We start from the raw sequence: 19,802 nt of genomic DNA on the forward strand, positions 1-19,802 counted from the left end.
TTTGCAGATGATGTGGTTGTTATTCAGTCCAATTAAGTGTCACTGCTTCACACTTAATGCAAAGTTTCGATCATAGTATAACTAGTATTATTTTTATTACAATATAGAAATGTAAACTGACTTGAAACAAATCTGTAAAAACTAACACATTTCAGCTTTCATCAGTGTTTTCTGATTCCTTTATACAAACAAATTACCATTAAAAGTACTTATATATATATTTATATATTTATACATATACAACCATGTATCTAAGGTTTTCTCCTAAATGTGTTTTTCAAGAGACATTTTGAATGGGTGCCTTGTGCTTGTTTACGCCGCTCGCACAGAGAGACATTTCCTTTAAGAGGAAGGACAGAGAGAGAGAGTGGACCAATTTCAGAGAGAGAGAGAGTGAAAGACCTTTCCAAAAGCTGCTCAATTTTATAATCATGCATGATCCAGGTCGGTGACAGAGAGACTTGACCAATTTCAGAGAGACAGAAAGAAACCATGTTGTAAAGTCTTATCACCATCCATGGCATTTAATCTTACAAATATAGCCTCTTTCAGGCTTCCTGGGAACATCTTGTAACTATTTGTGGATTTTATTTTGAAAATCCAGACACCTTCAGGCTTCCTGGTAAGGTCTTGTCATCATCCAGGACTTTTATTTTGAAATACCAGCGTCTTTTAGGCTTCCTAGAAACATTCAGTAACTATTTGGGGCTTTTATTTTGAAAATCCAGCATCTTTTAGGCTTCCTGTGAATAATATGTAACTATTTGGGCGTTTTATTTTGAAGGTTCAGCGTTTTTTAGACTTCCTAGGGACATCCTGTAACTATTTGGGGGGTTTATTTTGAAGGTCCTGCCTTTTTTAGGCTTCTTAGGAACATCCCTTAACTGTCTGGGGATTTTACTTTTAAAATCCAGCATCTCTCAGGCTTCCTGGGAACATCCCGTTACTATCTGGGGCTTTCATTTTGAAAATCCAGCATCTTTTAGGCTTCCTGGGAACATCCTGTTACTATCTGGGGCTTTCATTTTGAAAATCCAGCATCTTTTAGGCTTCCTGGGAATATTTTGTAACCATCTGGGGGTTTTATTTTGAAAAACCAGGCTCATTACATGTTTCCTAGTAAATTTAAACTGTCAGTCTATGGGGTTGCCATGGTTACTCACTGATTAGATGAGGAACTCCTGTTGCGTGCTCACTTTGGAGACTCAAACTGGTTTCAGACCACCCCTCAAACAAAAGCTTCTAACTCAAAATCTATTAGTCGTATCTGAGAAATGAACACATTGTGAGAATCACAAGACTTTGGCCGACGTCCACATATGTTTATATTTAATAGGAGTTAAGAAATGAGACCGCAAGAGCGTTCAATTTAGTTTTCTCATCAGGAATCATTTTTGGACATCTCCATTGAAGTCCATGAAAAGGTTAGAGTGTGCTGCTCTAGCGCCACTCTTCAAACAAATGCTTGTAACTCGAAAACTATAGGACCTATCTGAGAAATGAAAACGTGAGAATCCCAAGACTTCCCCGAACGTACAGGTTTTCAGTGTTGACTGATTTCCGCAGTAAAGAAAAACACAGATGGATTTGAATACTGCAGTATAAGACAAAACAAAAACTCAATTCAATTCAGTCTCTACATTTGTGTGTGAGAGATGATTTTGTCGTTTGTGTGGACGGTGTCTTTGTGACTCTTGTAGGCCTCTTTGTCGCCCGGCGTGGGATTCTTGTATTCGCGGTACTCCACGATGGGGTAGGTGACGGCGGTCAGCAGCAGGACAGCCAGCAGGATGTACAGTTTGTAGCTTAGACACAGGAAGCTGCTGTAGGCGAAGGCGAGGACGAAACCCAGAGACTCCCACATGCGGTAGTTGGCAAACGCTGCCTCTTTGTCGCGAGGGAAGAGGACGCCGTAAAGTGCTGCAGGACAGGAAGCAGAGAAGAAGTCACACAAGGGGGAAGTTCAGGTGTTTCAGTGTTTCTCATCCTGAAATATTTGGTTTGTGGGTTTTTTTGAATCAGTTTTGCTTCTGTCGCTCACAGAGAATCCTCTGGAAAATCTCCTGGCTTCTCACATGGGCGCATTCAGACATTATGTGGAGTCCTTACTCGAGGCCTGGCAGGAGAAACTCTAGAGAAAGTGGTTCTTACGTACTCCGGAGAATGTCAGGAGATTATCCAGAGTTCAGCGCAGGTCTGAAAGCAACATTCTGGTCTTGAGGATAAACTCCAACAGCTATCGGACAAATTATTCCACAGATTTACGGTAAGATCATTTTCTGTGGTAGCGCTCAGAGCCGCCATGTGCTGTGAACAAGCTGCACACCAGGGGGCGGGTGGGAGATTCTTACCGTTAGTCTGAGGTTGCCAGATAGCGTCGGCCGCTCCCCACAGAGCGGAAAACACAAAGAACACAACCGTCTGATCAGGTTCAGGCCTCCACAGCAGCAGAGCGATGATGCAGGAGAAGTTGAGCAGTGCAGCTGAAAACCGACAGATTCAACACGACGTTAACAGAATAAATCTTTCAAACCCGTCGCTCATTCGATGTCTGTGTAGCTTTACCGAGGAGGAAGAGAGTAGCTCTGCCCACGTACTGAGCCAGTCTCCCGAAGAGGAACGAGCACAGAGAGTTCGAGGCTCCGAAGCACATCATCACGTAGCCTACGAAGTGGATCCCCAGAGCGCACGTTACGTAGTTCTGCAAAATAACAAAGACACCGAAGATTTGTGAACACATCAAATTATTAGGGTTTCCTCTTCTTACCATCCAGGTCAATCATCATCTGCACTTCCTGTGGTTCACTTCCTGTTTGCCAGACTGACCTTGTATCTCCCCGTGAGTATTTCTACTCTACAGTATCCTGTGTATTGATTGGTTTGAATTACTCTCAATCCTTTTTCCTCTTCGCCTGCATCGTCTCTTTGTAAGTTGTGTCACATTCAAACCACTTCATGCTCTGAATTCAGTTCAGGAAACAACCTGTCGTGTGTGTTTTTGGTAAAACCCTTCATTAGAGCTACAGCGGCTGCAGCTCCTCTCACCCTGGTGTACTCCCCAGCGATGAAGCTCTGCTCGAAGCCGTTGTAAATGGTGAGAGGGATGAGCATCAGCAGCCTCCGGTCTTTCAGAAGTCTGAACGTGGCCAGGAAGGTTCGACTAAAAGGTTCCCGGCTGCCGCGGAACTCGCTGGCCTGCTCCTGGTCGATGTTGTCCAGGAACACTGAGACGATGAGAATGGCCACAACTCCCACACCTGCCACACAACAACAACACAACAACATGTCCATACACTGGGACCTCATCATTTAGTCCCTGACGCAGAGAAGACAACAACGTTACCGATGTAGCATCCGAGGAGCGTCCACACCAGTTTCTGAGCCGGCCTGGTGGGGACGGAGCCGGAGCTGGAGTTGAAGTCACAGCTGGCCGCTCCGCAGTAAATCAGCTGCTCCTCTGGGATGTTCGCTGCCAGAATAAAAAAAAGATAAACACGTTTATTAACTCTGATAAAACGACAGAACGGTTGATCTGCAGACACACAGGAGAAGGAAGTAGATCCAGAAACACGTCAGACACTCAGGAGGAAGTAGATCCAGAAACACGTCAGACACTCAGGAGGAAGTAGATCCAGAAACACGTCAGACTCTCAGGAGGAGGAAGTAGATCCAGAAACAGATAATGGGCAGATCTAAGAATTGAAACTTTTCTTTAACACAGGTTCTTTAACGAGTTACTCGCTCTCTGAGTGTCACCACGTCTCTCTTCCTTCTTACTTATGTTCAGGTCTTGTCCGAAGATGAGCGACGACATGAGGTTTCCCCACACGGCCGATGACTGGAAGATGAAGAAGAAGATGCCGAAGTATTGATTGATCATATCGGGGCCCTTCCTGCCTTCCTTGGCTGCCTGAGCGTTCCCAGAGATGGTCAGGTAGATGCATTTGGCCGACCACATGGGAGAGCCTCCCAAACCCACGATTACAGAGGTGGGCATGAGGGTGTACCTGAGCCGAGGGGAAAGTTACTGGAGTGCAGCGGCGTCGTTAGCCCTGTTTTAGGGGGGCTGAAGCCCCCCTAAAATGTTCTTCAGCCCCCCCAAATAATTATTGGGATTTTTTTTTAATTTTTTAATTAAACTATTGTTTTACACATGGACAAGTTATTTCTAACATGCTACATATGTGAGTGCATTTCTGGTTTGTATGTTTTCTCCCCCTTCAAATTACAATCCAATAGCCTCTCATCATACTTAACAATGAAAGACAGGGCACTAGGACCTTGGGGAGTCTCTCATCAAGTCAGCAGGAGTTTAGCTCACAGGAAGTGATGCACGGAGGGAGATTGTAAGTACAGGTAGTTACAGAATTTGGCTATCTGTAGTTGTTAACGATTGTTACCTGCTTAAATTTAGGTTTACTTGAGGCAAATGAAAGGGAATATTGTAATGAGCTATGTTAACACTAAGCTTGCTAGCTAGCTATTTTGTTAGAAAATGTCTCCAGTGAGCAAGAGTGTGAACGAGCAAATTTGAAATGTAAGAAATAACTATCAACAGCTCTCTATTCTTTGCATTAATATCTATCTCTAGTATTTTAAAACAATAATATCAGTGCCTATAGAATGTTGTTGTTTATAATCAGGTAATGCTAGTGAAAACTAAATGTCATAGTGTCCCTCATAACGCCATTGTACCGGTATATCATCCAATTCATCGACCAGATGGATATAAGAAGATTTTTTAGCAGAGGTGACAGCTCCGCCCAGTCAGATGAGAGAGAGAAGCAGGAAACTGACAGGGCTGAAGGAGCTGGTGTGATGGAGGTTAGTGGTCTACAGGTCTAGAAGGAAACGAGTGGAGTTTTTTTATTTTCTTCTACTGTGAAATGTATAAAAAATGTATAGGCCCAAATGAGTCCAAAAAGAAATTGGCGCGCGCTTTGCGCGCAAACATTCCACATCCTTGGGGGCTAAGTCCCCCCTTTCTTTCAATCCTAGAAACGCCCCCGCTGGAGTGTGGGATCAGTTTTCACCTCTGTGTCTGTGGATTGGTTGGTTTGTTCGGTTCTGAGCTGGATTACACAAATCAACTGAGAGCAAATCAAGAAACTACACGGAGGGATGCATTATGGGTCAGGAAAGAAGTCGCTGAGTTTTGGATCCAGATCAATATTTATAGTTTTCAGCCTTTTCTCTCTCGGAGGTGTGAGATTATTTACCATCCTGGGTAGAGGTTTCCCAGGGAGTAGGAGACGTAGCAGACCATCCCGACGACGATGGTCCATTTACAGCCCAGATTTTTGATCATGATCGGCGGCAGGAACATGGAGGAGACGATGATGGAGGCGTAGATGACGCTCAGAGAGGCCACGCCAATCCCCGCCTCCACATTCAGACTGCTCTGCAAGTTTGAAAAAGCAGAAAACATTTATTTGAACTTCATAAATTAAAACCTATGAAATGTATTTTGAATAACTCGAAACACTGAACCGTCTTTTAATGTTTAAACTTGATGATAAATGTTTCGACACTGATTTTGATCACGAGGCTGATGATTTTACGTCACATCATTTAAAAAAATAATTCATTTATCTTCACTGAGAGATTTAGCGCACATATGTTGTGTCTGATATAATTAGAACTATAACGAGAATAGAAAGTTACACAAATAGTCTGGAACTCAACTTGTTTTTTATCTTGAAGGTTTATTAAGAGACTGAAAACTGATTTCATCTTATTTGAAGAGCAAACACAGCGACAGGTTATATAGAAAGAGGAAAATAATATAAAAGTGATTTCAAAATCCTTTATTTTCTTTGTTAAATTTAGACAAACTCTGCACTGATGCATTTAAATCTGTTGATTTACCCATAATCCCAGTGATAATAAGACATTTAACTTTTTTAGATTCAACAACATGATAAGTTCAGCTGTTACCGACCTGTAAACTCTGCAGGCCCAGGTACGCAGTGAACAGGAAGAGAAACCCCACAGACACCACCAACACATTCTTGAAGTTGCGGCTGATCATGGCTGCGTCAGGAAACGTCTCTGCTGAAAATGGCTGTTATAACCTCAAGTACTGGATCAAAGTCCAGCTCTCTCTCACACACACACACACAATCCAGTTTTGTATAATCCCTCTCCTCCTCTTCCTGTTTGTATTCCAGCTCGTCTTCTCCTCTGTGTTGTGTTGTGTTGTTTTGTCATGTTGACATCGTCATATCTACACTCATGTACAGGAGCAGTGGCTCAGAGCAAAGTGTTATTTCTCATCATCTTTGATTTGAATTTGCTCAGGTTCTTAACGAAGAACTCGACAGTGGGGGAACCCATCATCCAAATAACGACAAAAAATTGTAAACACTTCTTAGTAATGTAGATCTCTCTCTGTCTCTCTTTCTGTCGACACCAACCGATCCTCAGTATAAATACTATGCCAGTCTTCTTCTTCAGGTGACGTCCCCGCCCTCCGCTCTGCGCCGTCCGCTGACGCCAGAACGTGTTTTTAGTAAAAGTCTGTTTGTATGAGACTTTGCAACAATTGTGCACTGACATAACCGACAACACGTTAACCGTGTTGTTTGTTTCCTCTGTTTGCATCTCGGGCTAATGCCTGGTGTAGAATCGGGCTAATACCTGGTGTAGGATCGGGCCAATGCCTGGTGTAGGATCGGGCTAATGCCTGGTGTAGGATCGGGCTAATGCCTGGTGTAGCTAATCATTTTTGATGTCAGCAAAGTTCATAGCAAAAAAGTGAAGGAGGATGCAGTTCTCAATTGTCAAATTTAGGTATTCTCACTTGTCATTGGTCCAGAGTGGTGTTCCTTCACCGCTAAGACGCTCCACAGTCCTTTAAATCTTAACTCCCACTCATTTCTCGTGCAAACATTCAAATCTTTGCTCTTCGTGAAACCACAGCTTCAGTTGTCACGTATTGTCAGTGCTGCCTTATCGGGACTGAGGTCGGAAATGGTTCAGAGATTTTAATCTCTAATGTGAAATGTTAAAACAAAAAAAAGTCCTATCAGACCACAACCTTCCACCAAGTTCTGTGTAAATCCATTCTTTTGTTTCAGCTTCCTGCTGGAGGTGAAGAATCTTTGGGCCAAAACAACAAGGTAATAATCAGAGTTTGGAGAAAACACTACAAACATCATTAATCTGGTTTTAGCTCCGTCAAGCTCGTTGTGTGACTGAGCTTTAAAACATTCATGTACATATGCAGTTATCTCACTTCTAAAGTTTACAGTACATCATTTCAGTTGGATATTTAATTTACAACAACAGCAGTCACATCCTGAATCGTTCACTCAGCGAGCTGCACAGGCGCTTTTGTCGTAAACTGTCAAAGTTCTGATATTCTCATAATCTTGCTCATGAAGAGCGATGCACATAATTCACAATATTTCATCCAGCAAACTTTCATCTCATCCGTGTTGTTGTTCCGCAAATGTGACGTTAATATTTGTGGAACTGTGGGAAAGAGGGTCCAGGCGAAGGCAGCATGAGTAAAAGGTGAAATCAGGGTTTTCAGTGTTGACTGATTTCCGCAGTAAAGAAAAACACAGATGGATTTGAATACTGTAGTATAAGGCAAAACTAAATCTCAATACAATTCAGTCTCTACATTTGTGTCTGAGAGATGATTTTGTCGTTTGTGTGGACGGTGTCTTTGTGACTCTTGTAGGCCTCTTTGTCGCCCGGCGTGGGATTCTTGTATTCGCGGTACTCCACGATGGGGTAGGTGACGGCGGTCAGCAGCAGGACAGCCAGCAGGATGTACAGTTTGTAGCTTAGACACAGGAAGCTGCTGTAGGCGAAGGCGAGGACGAAACCCAGAGACTCCCACATGCGGTAGTTGGCAAACGCTGCCTCTTTGTCGCGAGGGAAGAGGACGCCGTAAAGTGCTGCAGGACAGGAAGCAGAGAAGAAGTCACACAAGGGTGAAGTTCAGGTGTTTCAGTGTTTCTCATCCTGAAATATTTGGTTTGTGGGTTTTTTTGAATCAGTTTTGCTTCTGTCGCTCACAGAGAATCCTCTGGAAAATCTCCTGGCTTCTCACATGGGCGCATTCAGACATTATGTGGAGTCCTTACTCGAGGCCTGGCAGGAGAAACTCTAGAGAAAGTGGTTCTTACGTACTCCGGAGAATGTCAGGAGATTATCCAGAGTTCAGCGCAGGTCTGAAAGCAACATTCTGGTCTTGAGGATAAACTCCAACAGCTATCGGACAAATTATTCCGCTGATTTACGGTAAGATCATTTTCTGTGGTAGCGCTCAGAGCCGCCATGTGCTGTGAACACACTGCACACCAGGGGGCTGGTGGGAGATTCTTACCATTGGTCTGAGTTTGCCAGATAGCGTCGGCCGCTCCCCACAGAGCGGAAAACACAAAGAACACAACCGTCTGATCAGGTTCAGGCCTCCACAGCAGCAGAGCGATGATGCAGGAGAAGTTGAGCAGTGCGGCTGAAAACCGACAGATTCAACACGACGTTAACAGAATAAATCTTTCAAACCCGTCGCTCATTCGGTGTCTGTGTAGCTTTACCGAGGAGGAAGAGAGTAGCTCTGCCCACGTACTGAGCCAGTCTCCCGAAGAGGAACGAGCATAGAGAGTTCGAGGCTCCGAAGCACATCATCACGTAGCCTACGAAGTGGATCCCCAGAGCGCACGTCACGTAGTTCTGCAAAATAACAAAAAGTGTCAGAGTCAGAACAAACAACTTGTCCGCATGAAGTAACGCTGCTCGTTTCATTGTCAACAGCCGTTGTCGCTCATTTAAATTGTGGTTGTGTTTATGTGCTATGGCTGCAGGTGTGGTGGTTAGATTGTGGCTGTTGTGGTTGTGTTGTTGTTGTGGTTTACTAGCATTTTGGTTTTGTCGTGTTTCTGTCATGGTTGTGTTTACATTGTAACTTTTGTGGTTGTGTTGTTTTCCGTGCTTGTGTGAGACGTCTGGGCGACCTCGCAGTTGTGTCACATTCAAACAACTTCATGCTCTGAATTCAGTTCAGGAAACAACCTGTCGTGTGTGTTTTTGGTAAAACCCTTCATTAGAGCTACAGCGGCTGCAGCTCCTCTCACCTTGGTGTACTCCCCAGCGAGGAAGCTCTGCTCGAAGCCGCTGTACATGGTGAGAGGGATGAGCATCAGCAGCCTCCGGTCTTTCAGAAGCCTGAACGTGGCCAGGAAGGTTCGACTAAAAGGTTCCCGGCTGCCGCGGAACTCGCTGGCCTGCTCCTGGTCGATGTTGTCCAGGAACACTGAGATGATGAGAATGGCCACAACTCCCACACCTGCCACACAGCAACAACACAACAACAACGACTGTAGAGCTGCACAAGTTCAAGTTTAATCTCCAGACAAATCTGTAAAACAGTTTTAAAGATAATCTCAAAAAACATAATAAATACTGGTTTGAAAAAGGAGCTTATTTATGTTTATCATTAATATGCGACTCCTGCAAAACACTCAATGGTTCGAATTGAGGTCACATGTCACATGTAATGACGTTACCGATGTAGCATCCGAGGAGCGTCCACACCAGTTTCTGAGCCGGCCTGGTGGGGACGGAGCCGGAGGTGGAGTTGAAGTCACAGCTGGCCGCTCCGCAGTAAATCAGCTGCTCCTCTGGGATGTTCGCTGCCAGAAAAAAAAAAAAAAGATAAACACGTTTAACGCTGATAAAACGACAGAACGGTTGATCTGTCGTAGAGAAATAAGAAGAAAAAAAATCAAATCTGTGCTGACTTTCATTAAACCTCCTGAAACTTACCTCATGGCCTCATTTGAACTCTTTTAATTTAAATATTTTAGTCTGTAACAAAACATACAAATAATTCAGCAGTTTGGACGAATGAGGAAATAAGAATCGAATAAATAACTTTGTCTTCTCATAAATGCAGCGTTGTGATTTCAGCTGATAAGCACCAATAAAATAATACGATGTGTAGTGACAGTCACCCTGTTCTTCTTCTTCTCCTCTGACCGGAGCTCATAAACAGAACAAGTCGTCTGTTAAACTTTGATCGGTGACAGAGTCAAACACAGGAAGTAGATCCAGAAACATGTCAGACACACAGGAAGAGGAAGTAGATCCGGAAACATGTCAGACACACAGGAGGAGGAAGTAGATCCAGAAACATGTCAGACACACAGGAGAAGGAAGTAGATCCAGAAACACGTCAGACACACAGGAGGAGGAAGTAGATCCAGAAACACGTCAGACACACAGGAGGAGGAAGTAGATCCAGAAACACGTCAGACACACAGGAGAAGGAAGTAGATCCAGAAACATGTCAGACACACAGGAGGAGGAAGTAGTGTCACCACGTCTCTCTTCCTTCTTACTTATGTTCAGGTCTTGTCCGAAGATGAGCGACGACATGAGGTTTCCCCACACGGCCGATGACTGGAAGATGAAGAAGAAGATGCCGAAGTATTGGTTGATCATATCGGGGCCCTTCCTGCCTTCCTTGGCGGCCTGAGCGTTCCCAGAGATGGTCAGGTAGGTGCATTTGGCCGACCACAGGGGAGAGCCTCCCAAACCCAGGATCACAGAGGTGGGCATGAGGGTGTACCTGAGCCGAGGGGAAAGTTACTGGAGTGTGGGATCAGTTTTCACCTCTGTGTCTGTGGATTGGTTGGTTTGTTCGGTTCTGAGCTGGATTACACAAAAACAACTGAGAGCAAATCAAGAAACTACACAGAGGGATGCATTATGGGTCAGGAAAGAAGTCGCCGAGTTTTGGATCCAGATCAATATCTATAGTTTTCAGCCTTTTCTCTCTCTGAGGTGTGAGATTATTTACCATCCTGGGTAGAGGTTTCCCAGGGAGTAGGAGACGTAGCAGACCATCCCGACGACGATGGTCCATTTACAGCCCAGATTTTTGATCATGATCGGCGGCAGGAACATGGAGGAGACGATGATGGAGGCGTAGATGACGCTCAGAGAGGCCACGCCCATCCCTGCCTCCGCATTCAGACTGCTCTGCAAGTTTGAAAAAGCATAAAACATTTATTTGAACTTCATAAATTAAAACCTATGAAATGTATTTTGAATAACTCGAAACACTGAACCGTCTTTTAATGTTTAAACTTGATGATAAATGTTTCGACACTGATTTTGATCACGAGGCTGATGATTTTACGTCACATCATTTAAAAAAATAATTTATTTATCTTCACTGAGAGATTTAGCGCACATATGTTGTGTCTGATATAATTAGAACTATAATGAGAATAGAAAGTTACACAAATAGTCTGGAACTCAACTTGTTTTTTATCTTGAAGGTTTATTAAGAGACTGAAAACTGATTTCATCTTATTTTAAGAGCAAACACAGCGACAGGTTATATAGAAAGAGGAAAATAATATAAAAGTGATTTCAAAATCCGTTATCTTCTTTGTTAAATTTAGACAAACTCTGCACTGATGCATTTAAATCCTTAAATCTGTTGATTTACTCATAATCCCAGTGATAATAAGACATTCAACAACATGATAAGTTCAGCTGTTACCGACCTGTAAACTCTGCAGGCCTCCGTACGCAGTGAACAGGAACAGAAACCCCACAGACACCACCAACACATTCTTGAAGTTGCGGCTGATCATGGCTGCGTCAGGAGAAGAAACTTCACCTTTAAAAAAACAAATCAGGATCAACAAAGTCACACAGCAGCTGAACGGCTCTGAGAAACGTCTCTGCTGAAAATGACTGTTATAAACTCAAGTGCTGGATCAAAGTCCAGCTCAAACACACACACACACACACACACACACACCCACAATCCAGTTGTGTATATTCCCGCTTCTCCTCTTCCTGTTTGTATTCCAGCTCGTCTTCTCCTCTGTGTTGTGTTGTGTTGTGTTGTCATGTTGTCATGTTGTCGTCGTCACATCTACACTCATGCACAGGAGCAGTGGCTCAGAGCAAAGTGTTATTTCTCATCGGTTTCTTTCACAACGTGACGGCTCCTTGTTGCTTCTGCAGACTTTATTCTCGGGCACCAGGTGCAGGAGGCTCTCGCTCGCACATCTGCATTCACGCGCACACCTCCGAAGATTCTCCGGAGGTGCGAGAGCTTCGGAGGAAGTGCTCACCTCGCTGTTTGTGCTTCGGCAGCAGGAGAAAAGAGAACATGCAGCCGAGCTGTGGTGACTGATACCTCATGTTGCTATTTTTAATCAGTGTGCTGGTGCACAAGTGTGATCGCTTTCAGTCTCTGGAACTCCTCCCAGTTACTGTGTGCACATGTGTGTGTATGTGTTATTGGTGAAGGAGAAAAGGAATAATAACACAAGTTCTCACAGTTTGATGTGATAATGAAACAAAGGTCACGATTTCTGGATCTCTGGTCAACGGACAGAAATAACTTCTCTTTAAGTATGAAGAATTTGCCGTGTTTTGTATTTTAAGGTTCTGGACGTTTGTTCAGACAGAAAATCCCATTTTGAGATATCGATTCAGGATCTGAGGAATTCTGATTGACAAGAAAACGATCTGCAGACTCACTGATGGTTCAGATAGTGAACAGTTTTATTGTATTTCTGACCGACATAAAAATGAAGAACCTGTCTCTCTTTAAAGAACCTCACAGAAGATGCACAGAACCGTCTCCTGCAGAAAAAAGGTTCTTCGGTTGGTGAAGAACCAGAGACTTTTTCTGAGAGTGCTAAAGATTATTACACGTGTTCCACACTAACCTCGGCGGCTTCTGTCTCACGAGGTATCCGGTGTCAGATGGTAGTGATGATGAATCCTCGCTGAAGTAATTTTTGTAAATAATATTTAAGTTTCCTCAGAGTGAGGAACTCCTCAGGAGCTGGACTCAGTTCTCGGAAGTCGTAGCTCTGAGCTTCTTGTTCAATGACTTCAGTGTTTTCTCATCAGCTGGTTCTTACCTCTTCAAATATGCTCAGTGCCTCTTGTTTACTGTTCTTCCCTGGAATCATCTCAACAAACACCTGAAGGATTTATTGAGCATTTACTCACCAGTTTGCAAACAATGCACAGTTTCGTATCTTCTGGTTTTAGCTGTTTCTTCTTGTCGCAATGTTCACGTGTGAGAACAGATTCTTTGATTCAAACATTATCAAAGAGCGTTTGTTCTTTCGGCTCGTCCAGTCCAGCCGGCTTCTTCGCAAACATGTCGCCACTGTTTTGTTTAAGTAAACTTCCAGATCTGCTGTCCCGCTACATTCCTTGAAAGTCACCATTCTAGTTATTGATGTTGGCGGCGGTGGAGTTTCTGACACACCCTGCCCATCACCTGAGGTTCACAGCCTGGAGGACATGTTGTTATTACCTCAAACCAAGAATGTTCTCTGGTCACCTCCGTCCGCTTGGTTCCACCAACCTGCTCGTTGTGTTTTTTTACCTTCTTCACAATCGCGAGATAGGAACTTTGATATTTTCTTTAATTTCCCAGTGTTTTTGTCGACACCGACGTCAAACTCTAGACAGTTTGACGTCACCAAGGCCTTTTTGTTCACGTCACGTTTATAATGTGATTGACTTGTGTGAAACTAAAATGTCAATCAAATGAAGAGTTAAAGTTCTGTTTATGTTTGACACGTAATGAGATGGCAGTAACCTGGTATCTGGTCTTCGAGCATTTAAGATTTCCACCTTCAATAAATAAATAAAGTTCATTATCATAAAATGGTCGTAGATGTGATGATGACGCGTTGATCGCCATGACAACACCTTGACTTTGGACCCGTTTACACTGGAATCGACGATCATTGATACGAACCCAGCGTTTCATTGATAAGGTTTAAAACTCGCTCACATGAATGTGTTGAGTCAAAGTTGTACTTCCTGTGTTGTGGTTTTATCTGATGTGGATTTTTTACTGAGCTCTCCACCCTGTTGTTAAGACCCGTTGATCAATGTCCATGCATGTTTTTTTTTATAGTTCTCTAAATGTGTTTTTATGTTTTGAAAGCACATATAAGTTTTATCAGTTTGCACTTAGTGCTTGTTAAAGGAAGATGTGCACTCAGGCGTCACCGTCCGATAACCTTGATCCAAAGAGATTAAAATAATATCCACCTCTTGAATCTGCTGCTGGAAGTTTTTCTGTTAAAGTTGAGAACCAGTGAAATGATCCGCTTTAGCTTCTGGTCAGATTTGTGCCTGTAAATGTAGAAATATCACAGTTGTTCTAAAACAGAAAAAGAAATCAAATCGAAATGCATTTAGAATTAATTTAATTCAGCCAAAACTTTTCTAAATGACGATTTAAAACGTATTGAAAATAAAACCATTTAAATTAAAAACCTTGATTTATCTTTTTCTTATAAGCACATCTATTTGACCAGCAGGGGGAGCCAGAGGCTACAATTTAATCTGAAAACCCGGGACAGATCCAGAAACACTGCAGATTTCCCACAATTCATTTCACCAAGTGCATCTTTGAGTGGAAGTTAACATTTGACGCAGTGTACAATTAACTAAATAAATAGAAATAAAATATCTGGTTCAACACGTCACACACGTCTGACCTTTCCAGAAAGTGAGAAGTTTGATGGTTGGTTTGGACACACACACACACACACACACACACACACACACACACACACACACACACACACACACACACACACTCTCTCTGCAGGCCCCTGAGGTAGAGAATTACAGGCATTAGAGAGGCAGACAGACGGGTATGTCTGCTCTGCTTCAGATATGAGCTGAAAGCTCCATGAGTACAACTACTGAGGGCTTCAATAATGTGTGTGTGTGTGTGTGTGTGTCCCAGTTAAAACTACAATAAATTGTAATGTTGGCAACTTTTAAAATGTTTAGGAACAAGAAACTAATTTGAAATATTTATTTTATATTATATAATGCAGCACCATTGTGGCCACTAATACCTCGAATAATAATAATAATAATAATAATAATCTGCACACATTCATTCATTCATTCATCCAATCACGTGGCAGCAGTGCAATATTCGGCAGTCGAGTGGTGTCACCCTCTGCTGGTCATTTAAGAGAATACAAGTTTCAGGCACTTAGCATTGGCTTCACTTTTCGGACCCGGAGTCTGTGTTTATATAGAACTGTGAAATAACTCCTGTGCTCCAGCTCTCAGACAAAACGTCACAACAGGAATCTGTTGCTGCTGAATGTGACTCGGACCAAACCAGGGAAATGAGAGAATAACGGGAGGATGGTCTTCCTCTCGTTTTCTTTCTCTCGACGTCTCCGAGGCGAAGTTGTTCTGATGCCTCTGAGGCCGGAGAGAGCTGAGCAGGAAGAATTCATTATTCCACAGTGAGCTCGGTCACACTCACTAATCCCAGACCCCTACCTGTCCGACGGCTCCAGAGTCCTGGGAACAAACTCTCTCTCACGCACTCACTTCTTCTCTCTCTCTCCCTTTCTTACTCAGACACACACACACACACACTCTCTCTCTCTCTCTTCCTCCCTTTTCTCACCCAGTCCTCAGGCTCTTTGGTCCAAATCCCTGCTGGAATCTCAGACCTGTGTGTGAACCAGACTTCAGACTGACTGATATGAGTTTGTAAAGAGCGATTCTGATCCCTCTGGACTGAAGACGCCATTTATCATGATAACAACATGTGTGTGTGTGTGTGGGGGTGTGTGTGTGTGTGTGTGTGTGTGTTTATGTATGTGTGTATGTAAGAAAACAGAAAAAAGAATAGCGTAGTTTTTCAGTTTCCTTCGTACAGAGACAAATCCCTGTGAGTGTTTTCAGTCTACAGAAGCTGCTCATGTATAAATGTGTGGATGAAGGTATAAGAACAAAGATCTCAGGTGAAGGTGAGAGGTTATCTCCCACAGAGGAAACCAGCACACCAACAGACGTCACTGGTTTCCTTCCTCTCACGGCAACAATGAGCCACAGAACAGAATTAAACAAATCTACCGATAGTAAGAATCTGCCCAAGAAAAGGCAGCGGACAATATATATTATATTTTTCAAAGATAAAGATATGAAAATGACCTGTTCTAGAACATCCTTCAGTGTCAGTGTGTGTGTGTGTGTGTGTGTGTGTGTGTGTGTGTGAAGCACGGCGGCCTCCGGCTCAGGGAAGCAGCAGCGACGACTCCTCGCTCTGAGCAGCTGGAGTCTGAGCGTCTCACACTGTGTTGAGGCGTCCGCCAGCCGCCCTGACGTGTGTGGGTTCTTCAGCAGTTAGCCGTCATTAGAGGTTTCACTGTTTTCTGCAGCTCAACCAGAGATGAGCTCATCTTGTGTCACCACACACACACACACGCACACACACACACACACACACACACTCAGAGATGGGTCAGGTATGTGAGTAACGTTTTAGTTTCTTATAAACCATTAATTTCACTTAACGCCCACAGGCCCGTTGTCTCTGTCACGTCCACAGACTGAAAATAAAGATGAGTCTCTGCTTCCTCCCTCTGTCCAGAAATGAAGCCAAAATATCTTCGACACGAACGCTGACATCTTCTCAGTGGGCGACCCCCCCCCCCCCCCCCCCCCCCCGGGACCCTGAAAGGTTAGAGACACAGATTTTAGATGGATGGTTATTTTACACAGAGTCGTACTGCAGGAAAACAAAATGCATGAATAAATAAAACACCCAAGAAAATCTGCTTCAGCTTCGATGGGATTCCTGGCAGTGTGTGTGTGTGTGTGTGTGTGTGTGTGTGTGTGTGTTTGTGTGTGTGTGTGTGTGTTTGTGTGCGTGCGCGCCTCTTGTTTGTGCCAGGCTACATATTGCAGACAGGCTTAGTGTTTTACAGTAGTGACACCCGGGAGTCACTCCCAAGGCAAACTGTGTGTGTGTGTGTGTGTGTGTGTGTGTGTGTGTGTTAGAGAGAGAGAGAGAGAGACACCAGACAATCCATTGTTATGTGTTTGCTGACATGGTGCATCATCTGCGTGCTTGTTACTGTCGCTTTCCCAGAAACACAATGAACAGAGATGCTGAGCCCAACACTCCACAGCTTTATTTAGCTGACTGACACACACACAAACACACACACAGACACACACAAACACACACACACGAGGACCCTCTTTACCTCCCGACTTGTTAATATCAACATATTCATGCATGTCGAATGAACTTGATCAGAGTTTCTCTTCCGTGACCTTTAATGGCAAAGCTCAGCTCACACAACACACACAGCCTCATATCACACTTTCTCTCACTCTGTCAATAGAAACTGAAGCCGAAGCTGTTATCAACGTTTGAGGTGGGGGGGGGGGGGGGGGATAATCCCACGAGTTCAAGAGCCGTCTCCTCCTCGCTCTGTGTCGTACGTGAGGTGAAGAGAGAAACAGACGAAGAGATGAGGATGACAAACGAAAAAAAAACTCCATCAGGAAAAAAAAACTTCCATGAATTATTCAACTCTCTCTTTGTCTGTTCTCCATTTATCTCTCAATCCTCTTTTTCTGCTCTCGTCCCCCGAGCTGCTGCACACAGCTTTATTGTGTGTGTGTGTGTGTGTGTGTGTGTGTGTGTCTGTGTGTGTTTCTATTCTTGTGTTCGTGTCAAGCTTGAGGCATTTGTGATGTGTGTGTGTGTGTGTGTGTGTGTGTGTGTGTGTGTATACTATGTAAGTGCTGTATAATAGTGCAATAGTGTCTTCTGTCCACCCCCACCTCTCTCTCTCTCTCACACACACACACACACACACACACTTAAAATAGCCTGGTAATTAGACAGGCAAATTACAGTCCTCTCTGCCCGCCTGCAGCCGAGGACTGTGGGAAACGTAGGCAGCTTAAGTGTTTCCTTTATTGCTGCGGTGGCAGAGGACCAGGAGAGGTTTTGGATTTTCTAAAGGCAGAGGAGGGTAAAAAAAAAAAAAGAAAAAAAAAAAAGGAGACAGGGTTGGTTTGATTATCAGTCGCTGGATTCAAAGTTCATCACGTAGTTTGGTTGGAAAGAGCCGAGCTGTAGGAAATACATGCTCATTAAATGTTGGTGCTCTCAGGAGACAGGAAACAGAAATAGCAAACGTCCTTTCCTGTGCTCGCTCATTCACTCGGAGAAAACACGTCGAGTGAAACCCTCGAAATCATTCCGGGTGTTTTATTTCAATTTAAAAACTGTGTGAATCGGGCTGATTCAATTTAGATTGTTGCTGCAGAACATTCACAAACAACTAGAATGTCCAGTTTCCTCAAAGTCGATCAAGCTGCTCCACATCTCACTCACTCGCATTATCAGTTCTCTAACTTCGCTGATCGTTCCACCAGGTTTGGTGATGATCTGTTGTTTGTGTGTCTTCCTGCCAACTGACTGACAAACAGACATAATCTCCTCAGTGGAGGTGAAGATGAACACGACTGAGAATCATCAAGAGAATCCAGCTTCATCCATTAGGAGCTTGTCAGGTTCCTCAGTTGTTCCTCTGGAGTTTTCACTCACTGCTCGTTCCTCCTGAGCAGATTCACGTTCCTCTGTCTGTGATTAAAATAAATCTCTCTGGGCTCATCCTTATACAGTATTTCAATATCAGATCCTTGTAGATCGTTCTGTGGGTCGGCAGCATCGCCGTGTGGTCCTCTGGCTCCTCAGGTGTCGCTCTAGCTCTAACAGGATCTCAACTTCATCCTGCAGAACATCTGTGGAACCAGGTTAGTGGCCGAGCTTCAGCTTCTGCAGCGAAGCTCGGCTGCTCTTTCTCGATGTTGTAAAAATAGGAAATCTCTAGTTTTGCTCAGTGAGATCATGACGCAGATGTCGTCATGTTTTCTGAAATCAAACCTTTTTATTGGAAAACTGTCCCAGATTTGCAGAATACGTTTTCCAGGTGAATTCTGAGGCTGTGGCTTCGGGGCCTCTGGCTGTAGGACTGTGATAATAACGAGACAGATACACTGATGCCTCTTTTCCTGTCACTCTGTCACTCTCAGTGTAAAAAAGAAGCTTCAAACTCAAACTCGGCAGGAACGTCTTGCAAATTGATTCAAACTGTGTCAGCAAACACAGATTTACTCTCGTGTTACTTTCATTGTTTTTTCCTAATTCAGCGAGTGTTAATCACCTCAACAAACTGGGTTTGCCAAATCGCTCTGAGTCCCATTGTTCTCAGGAGCGAGCCGGCGAGCTGATACTGCACAAACCGGACCACACACACACACACACACACACACACACACACACACACACACACACACACACACACACACACACACACACGTACAGTCACAGCTCGGCAGACAGGTGTAGCAGCATTCAGGATGTGTGACCGGTGTTTTTGAATATCAGAAACTGGTCTAACTGGACCTCAGCTCACAGTGTTTGACTCAGTCAACATTTAAATCCCTGCAGGTGTTTCCCTTTGCTCTCAGCAGAACTTTACGCGTTCGGAGTTCACGGTTCTAAAAACCGTTACTTCACTTTATCTATTGACGACGCTGATGATTTATAAGTGTCTGAAACGTCAATAACTCGCTGTCGAGTAAAGTACGTCAGTTACACGAGTGGGCAGTGGATAAAATGAGGTTCTGCTCAGCTGACAGTTACCTCAACTTACCCAGGACAATCAAGGCTCTCTCTCTGTGTGTGTTTGTCTGTCTGTGTATGTTCGTCTGTGTGTGTGTGTTCGTCTGTGTGTGTGTGTGTGTGTGTGTGTGTGCGTGCGCTTCTATAGGGACCTTTGTGTGTGTTTCAGTCACAGTCTGCTGGTGACAAAGGCTGACTTAATGGAGTGGTGCTGAGTGGCGGAGGCTGACACACACACACACACACACACACACACACACACACACACACACACTGATTGACACAATAATTGACACTATAAAGAACCCCTTGTCTT

The 19,802-nt window shown here is 43.9% G+C and overlaps 2 protein-coding genes and 1 long non-coding RNA gene across 6 annotated transcripts; 1 reads left to right on the plus strand and 2 right to left on the minus strand.

Annotated features, from left to right (window-relative positions):
* Positions 1-500: 500 nt before the first annotated feature.
* Positions 501-6,167, minus strand: LOC109639967 (unc-93 homolog A). Its single transcript, XM_069514891.1, has 8 exons — positions 5,942-6,167; positions 5,220-5,401; positions 3,778-4,007; positions 3,344-3,469; positions 3,046-3,257; positions 2,566-2,701; positions 2,352-2,483; positions 501-1,920 (listed from the first exon to the last, which is right to left on the minus strand). Exons 1-8 carry the CDS (start codon positions 6,029-6,031, stop codon positions 1,637-1,639), a joined length of 1,392 nt encoding a protein of 463 aa, XP_069370992.1. The 5' UTR covers positions 6,032-6,167; the 3' UTR covers positions 501-1,636.
* Positions 4,237-9,202, plus strand: LOC138405557 (uncharacterized). Its single transcript, XR_011239328.1, has 4 exons — positions 4,237-4,356; positions 4,723-4,824; positions 7,080-7,121; positions 9,066-9,202. It is a non-coding gene; the product is annotated as an uncharacterized lncRNA (long non-coding RNA).
* Positions 6,973-13,142, minus strand: LOC109647376 (protein unc-93 homolog A-like). Of its 4 annotated transcripts, none has more exons than XM_069514888.1 (9): positions 13,006-13,142; positions 11,535-11,650; positions 10,820-11,001; positions 10,359-10,588; positions 9,525-9,650; positions 9,093-9,304; positions 8,556-8,691; positions 8,342-8,473; positions 6,973-7,910 (listed from the first exon to the last, which is right to left on the minus strand). In XM_069514888.1, the coding sequence occupies exons 2-9, from the start codon at positions 11,622-11,624 to the stop codon at positions 7,627-7,629; spliced, it is 1,392 nt and encodes a 463-aa protein (XP_069370989.1). In that variant the 5' UTR covers positions 11,625-11,650; positions 13,006-13,142; the 3' UTR covers positions 6,973-7,626. The 4 variants fall into 4 exon arrangements, with proteins under 4 accessions (XP_069370989.1, XP_069370987.1, XP_069370988.1 ...); XM_069514886.1 differs by lacking the exon at positions 13,006-13,142 and adding an exon at positions 12,114-12,198; XM_069514887.1 differs by lacking the exon at positions 13,006-13,142 and adding an exon at positions 11,799-11,893.
* Positions 13,143-19,802: the final 6,660 nt, after the last annotated feature.

The sequence above is a fragment of the Paralichthys olivaceus genome, chromosome 19 (genome assembly GCF_024713975.1).
Source record: "Paralichthys olivaceus isolate ysfri-2021 chromosome 19, ASM2471397v2, whole genome shotgun sequence".
Lineage (NCBI taxonomy): Eukaryota > Metazoa > Chordata > Actinopteri > Pleuronectiformes > Paralichthyidae > Paralichthys > Paralichthys olivaceus.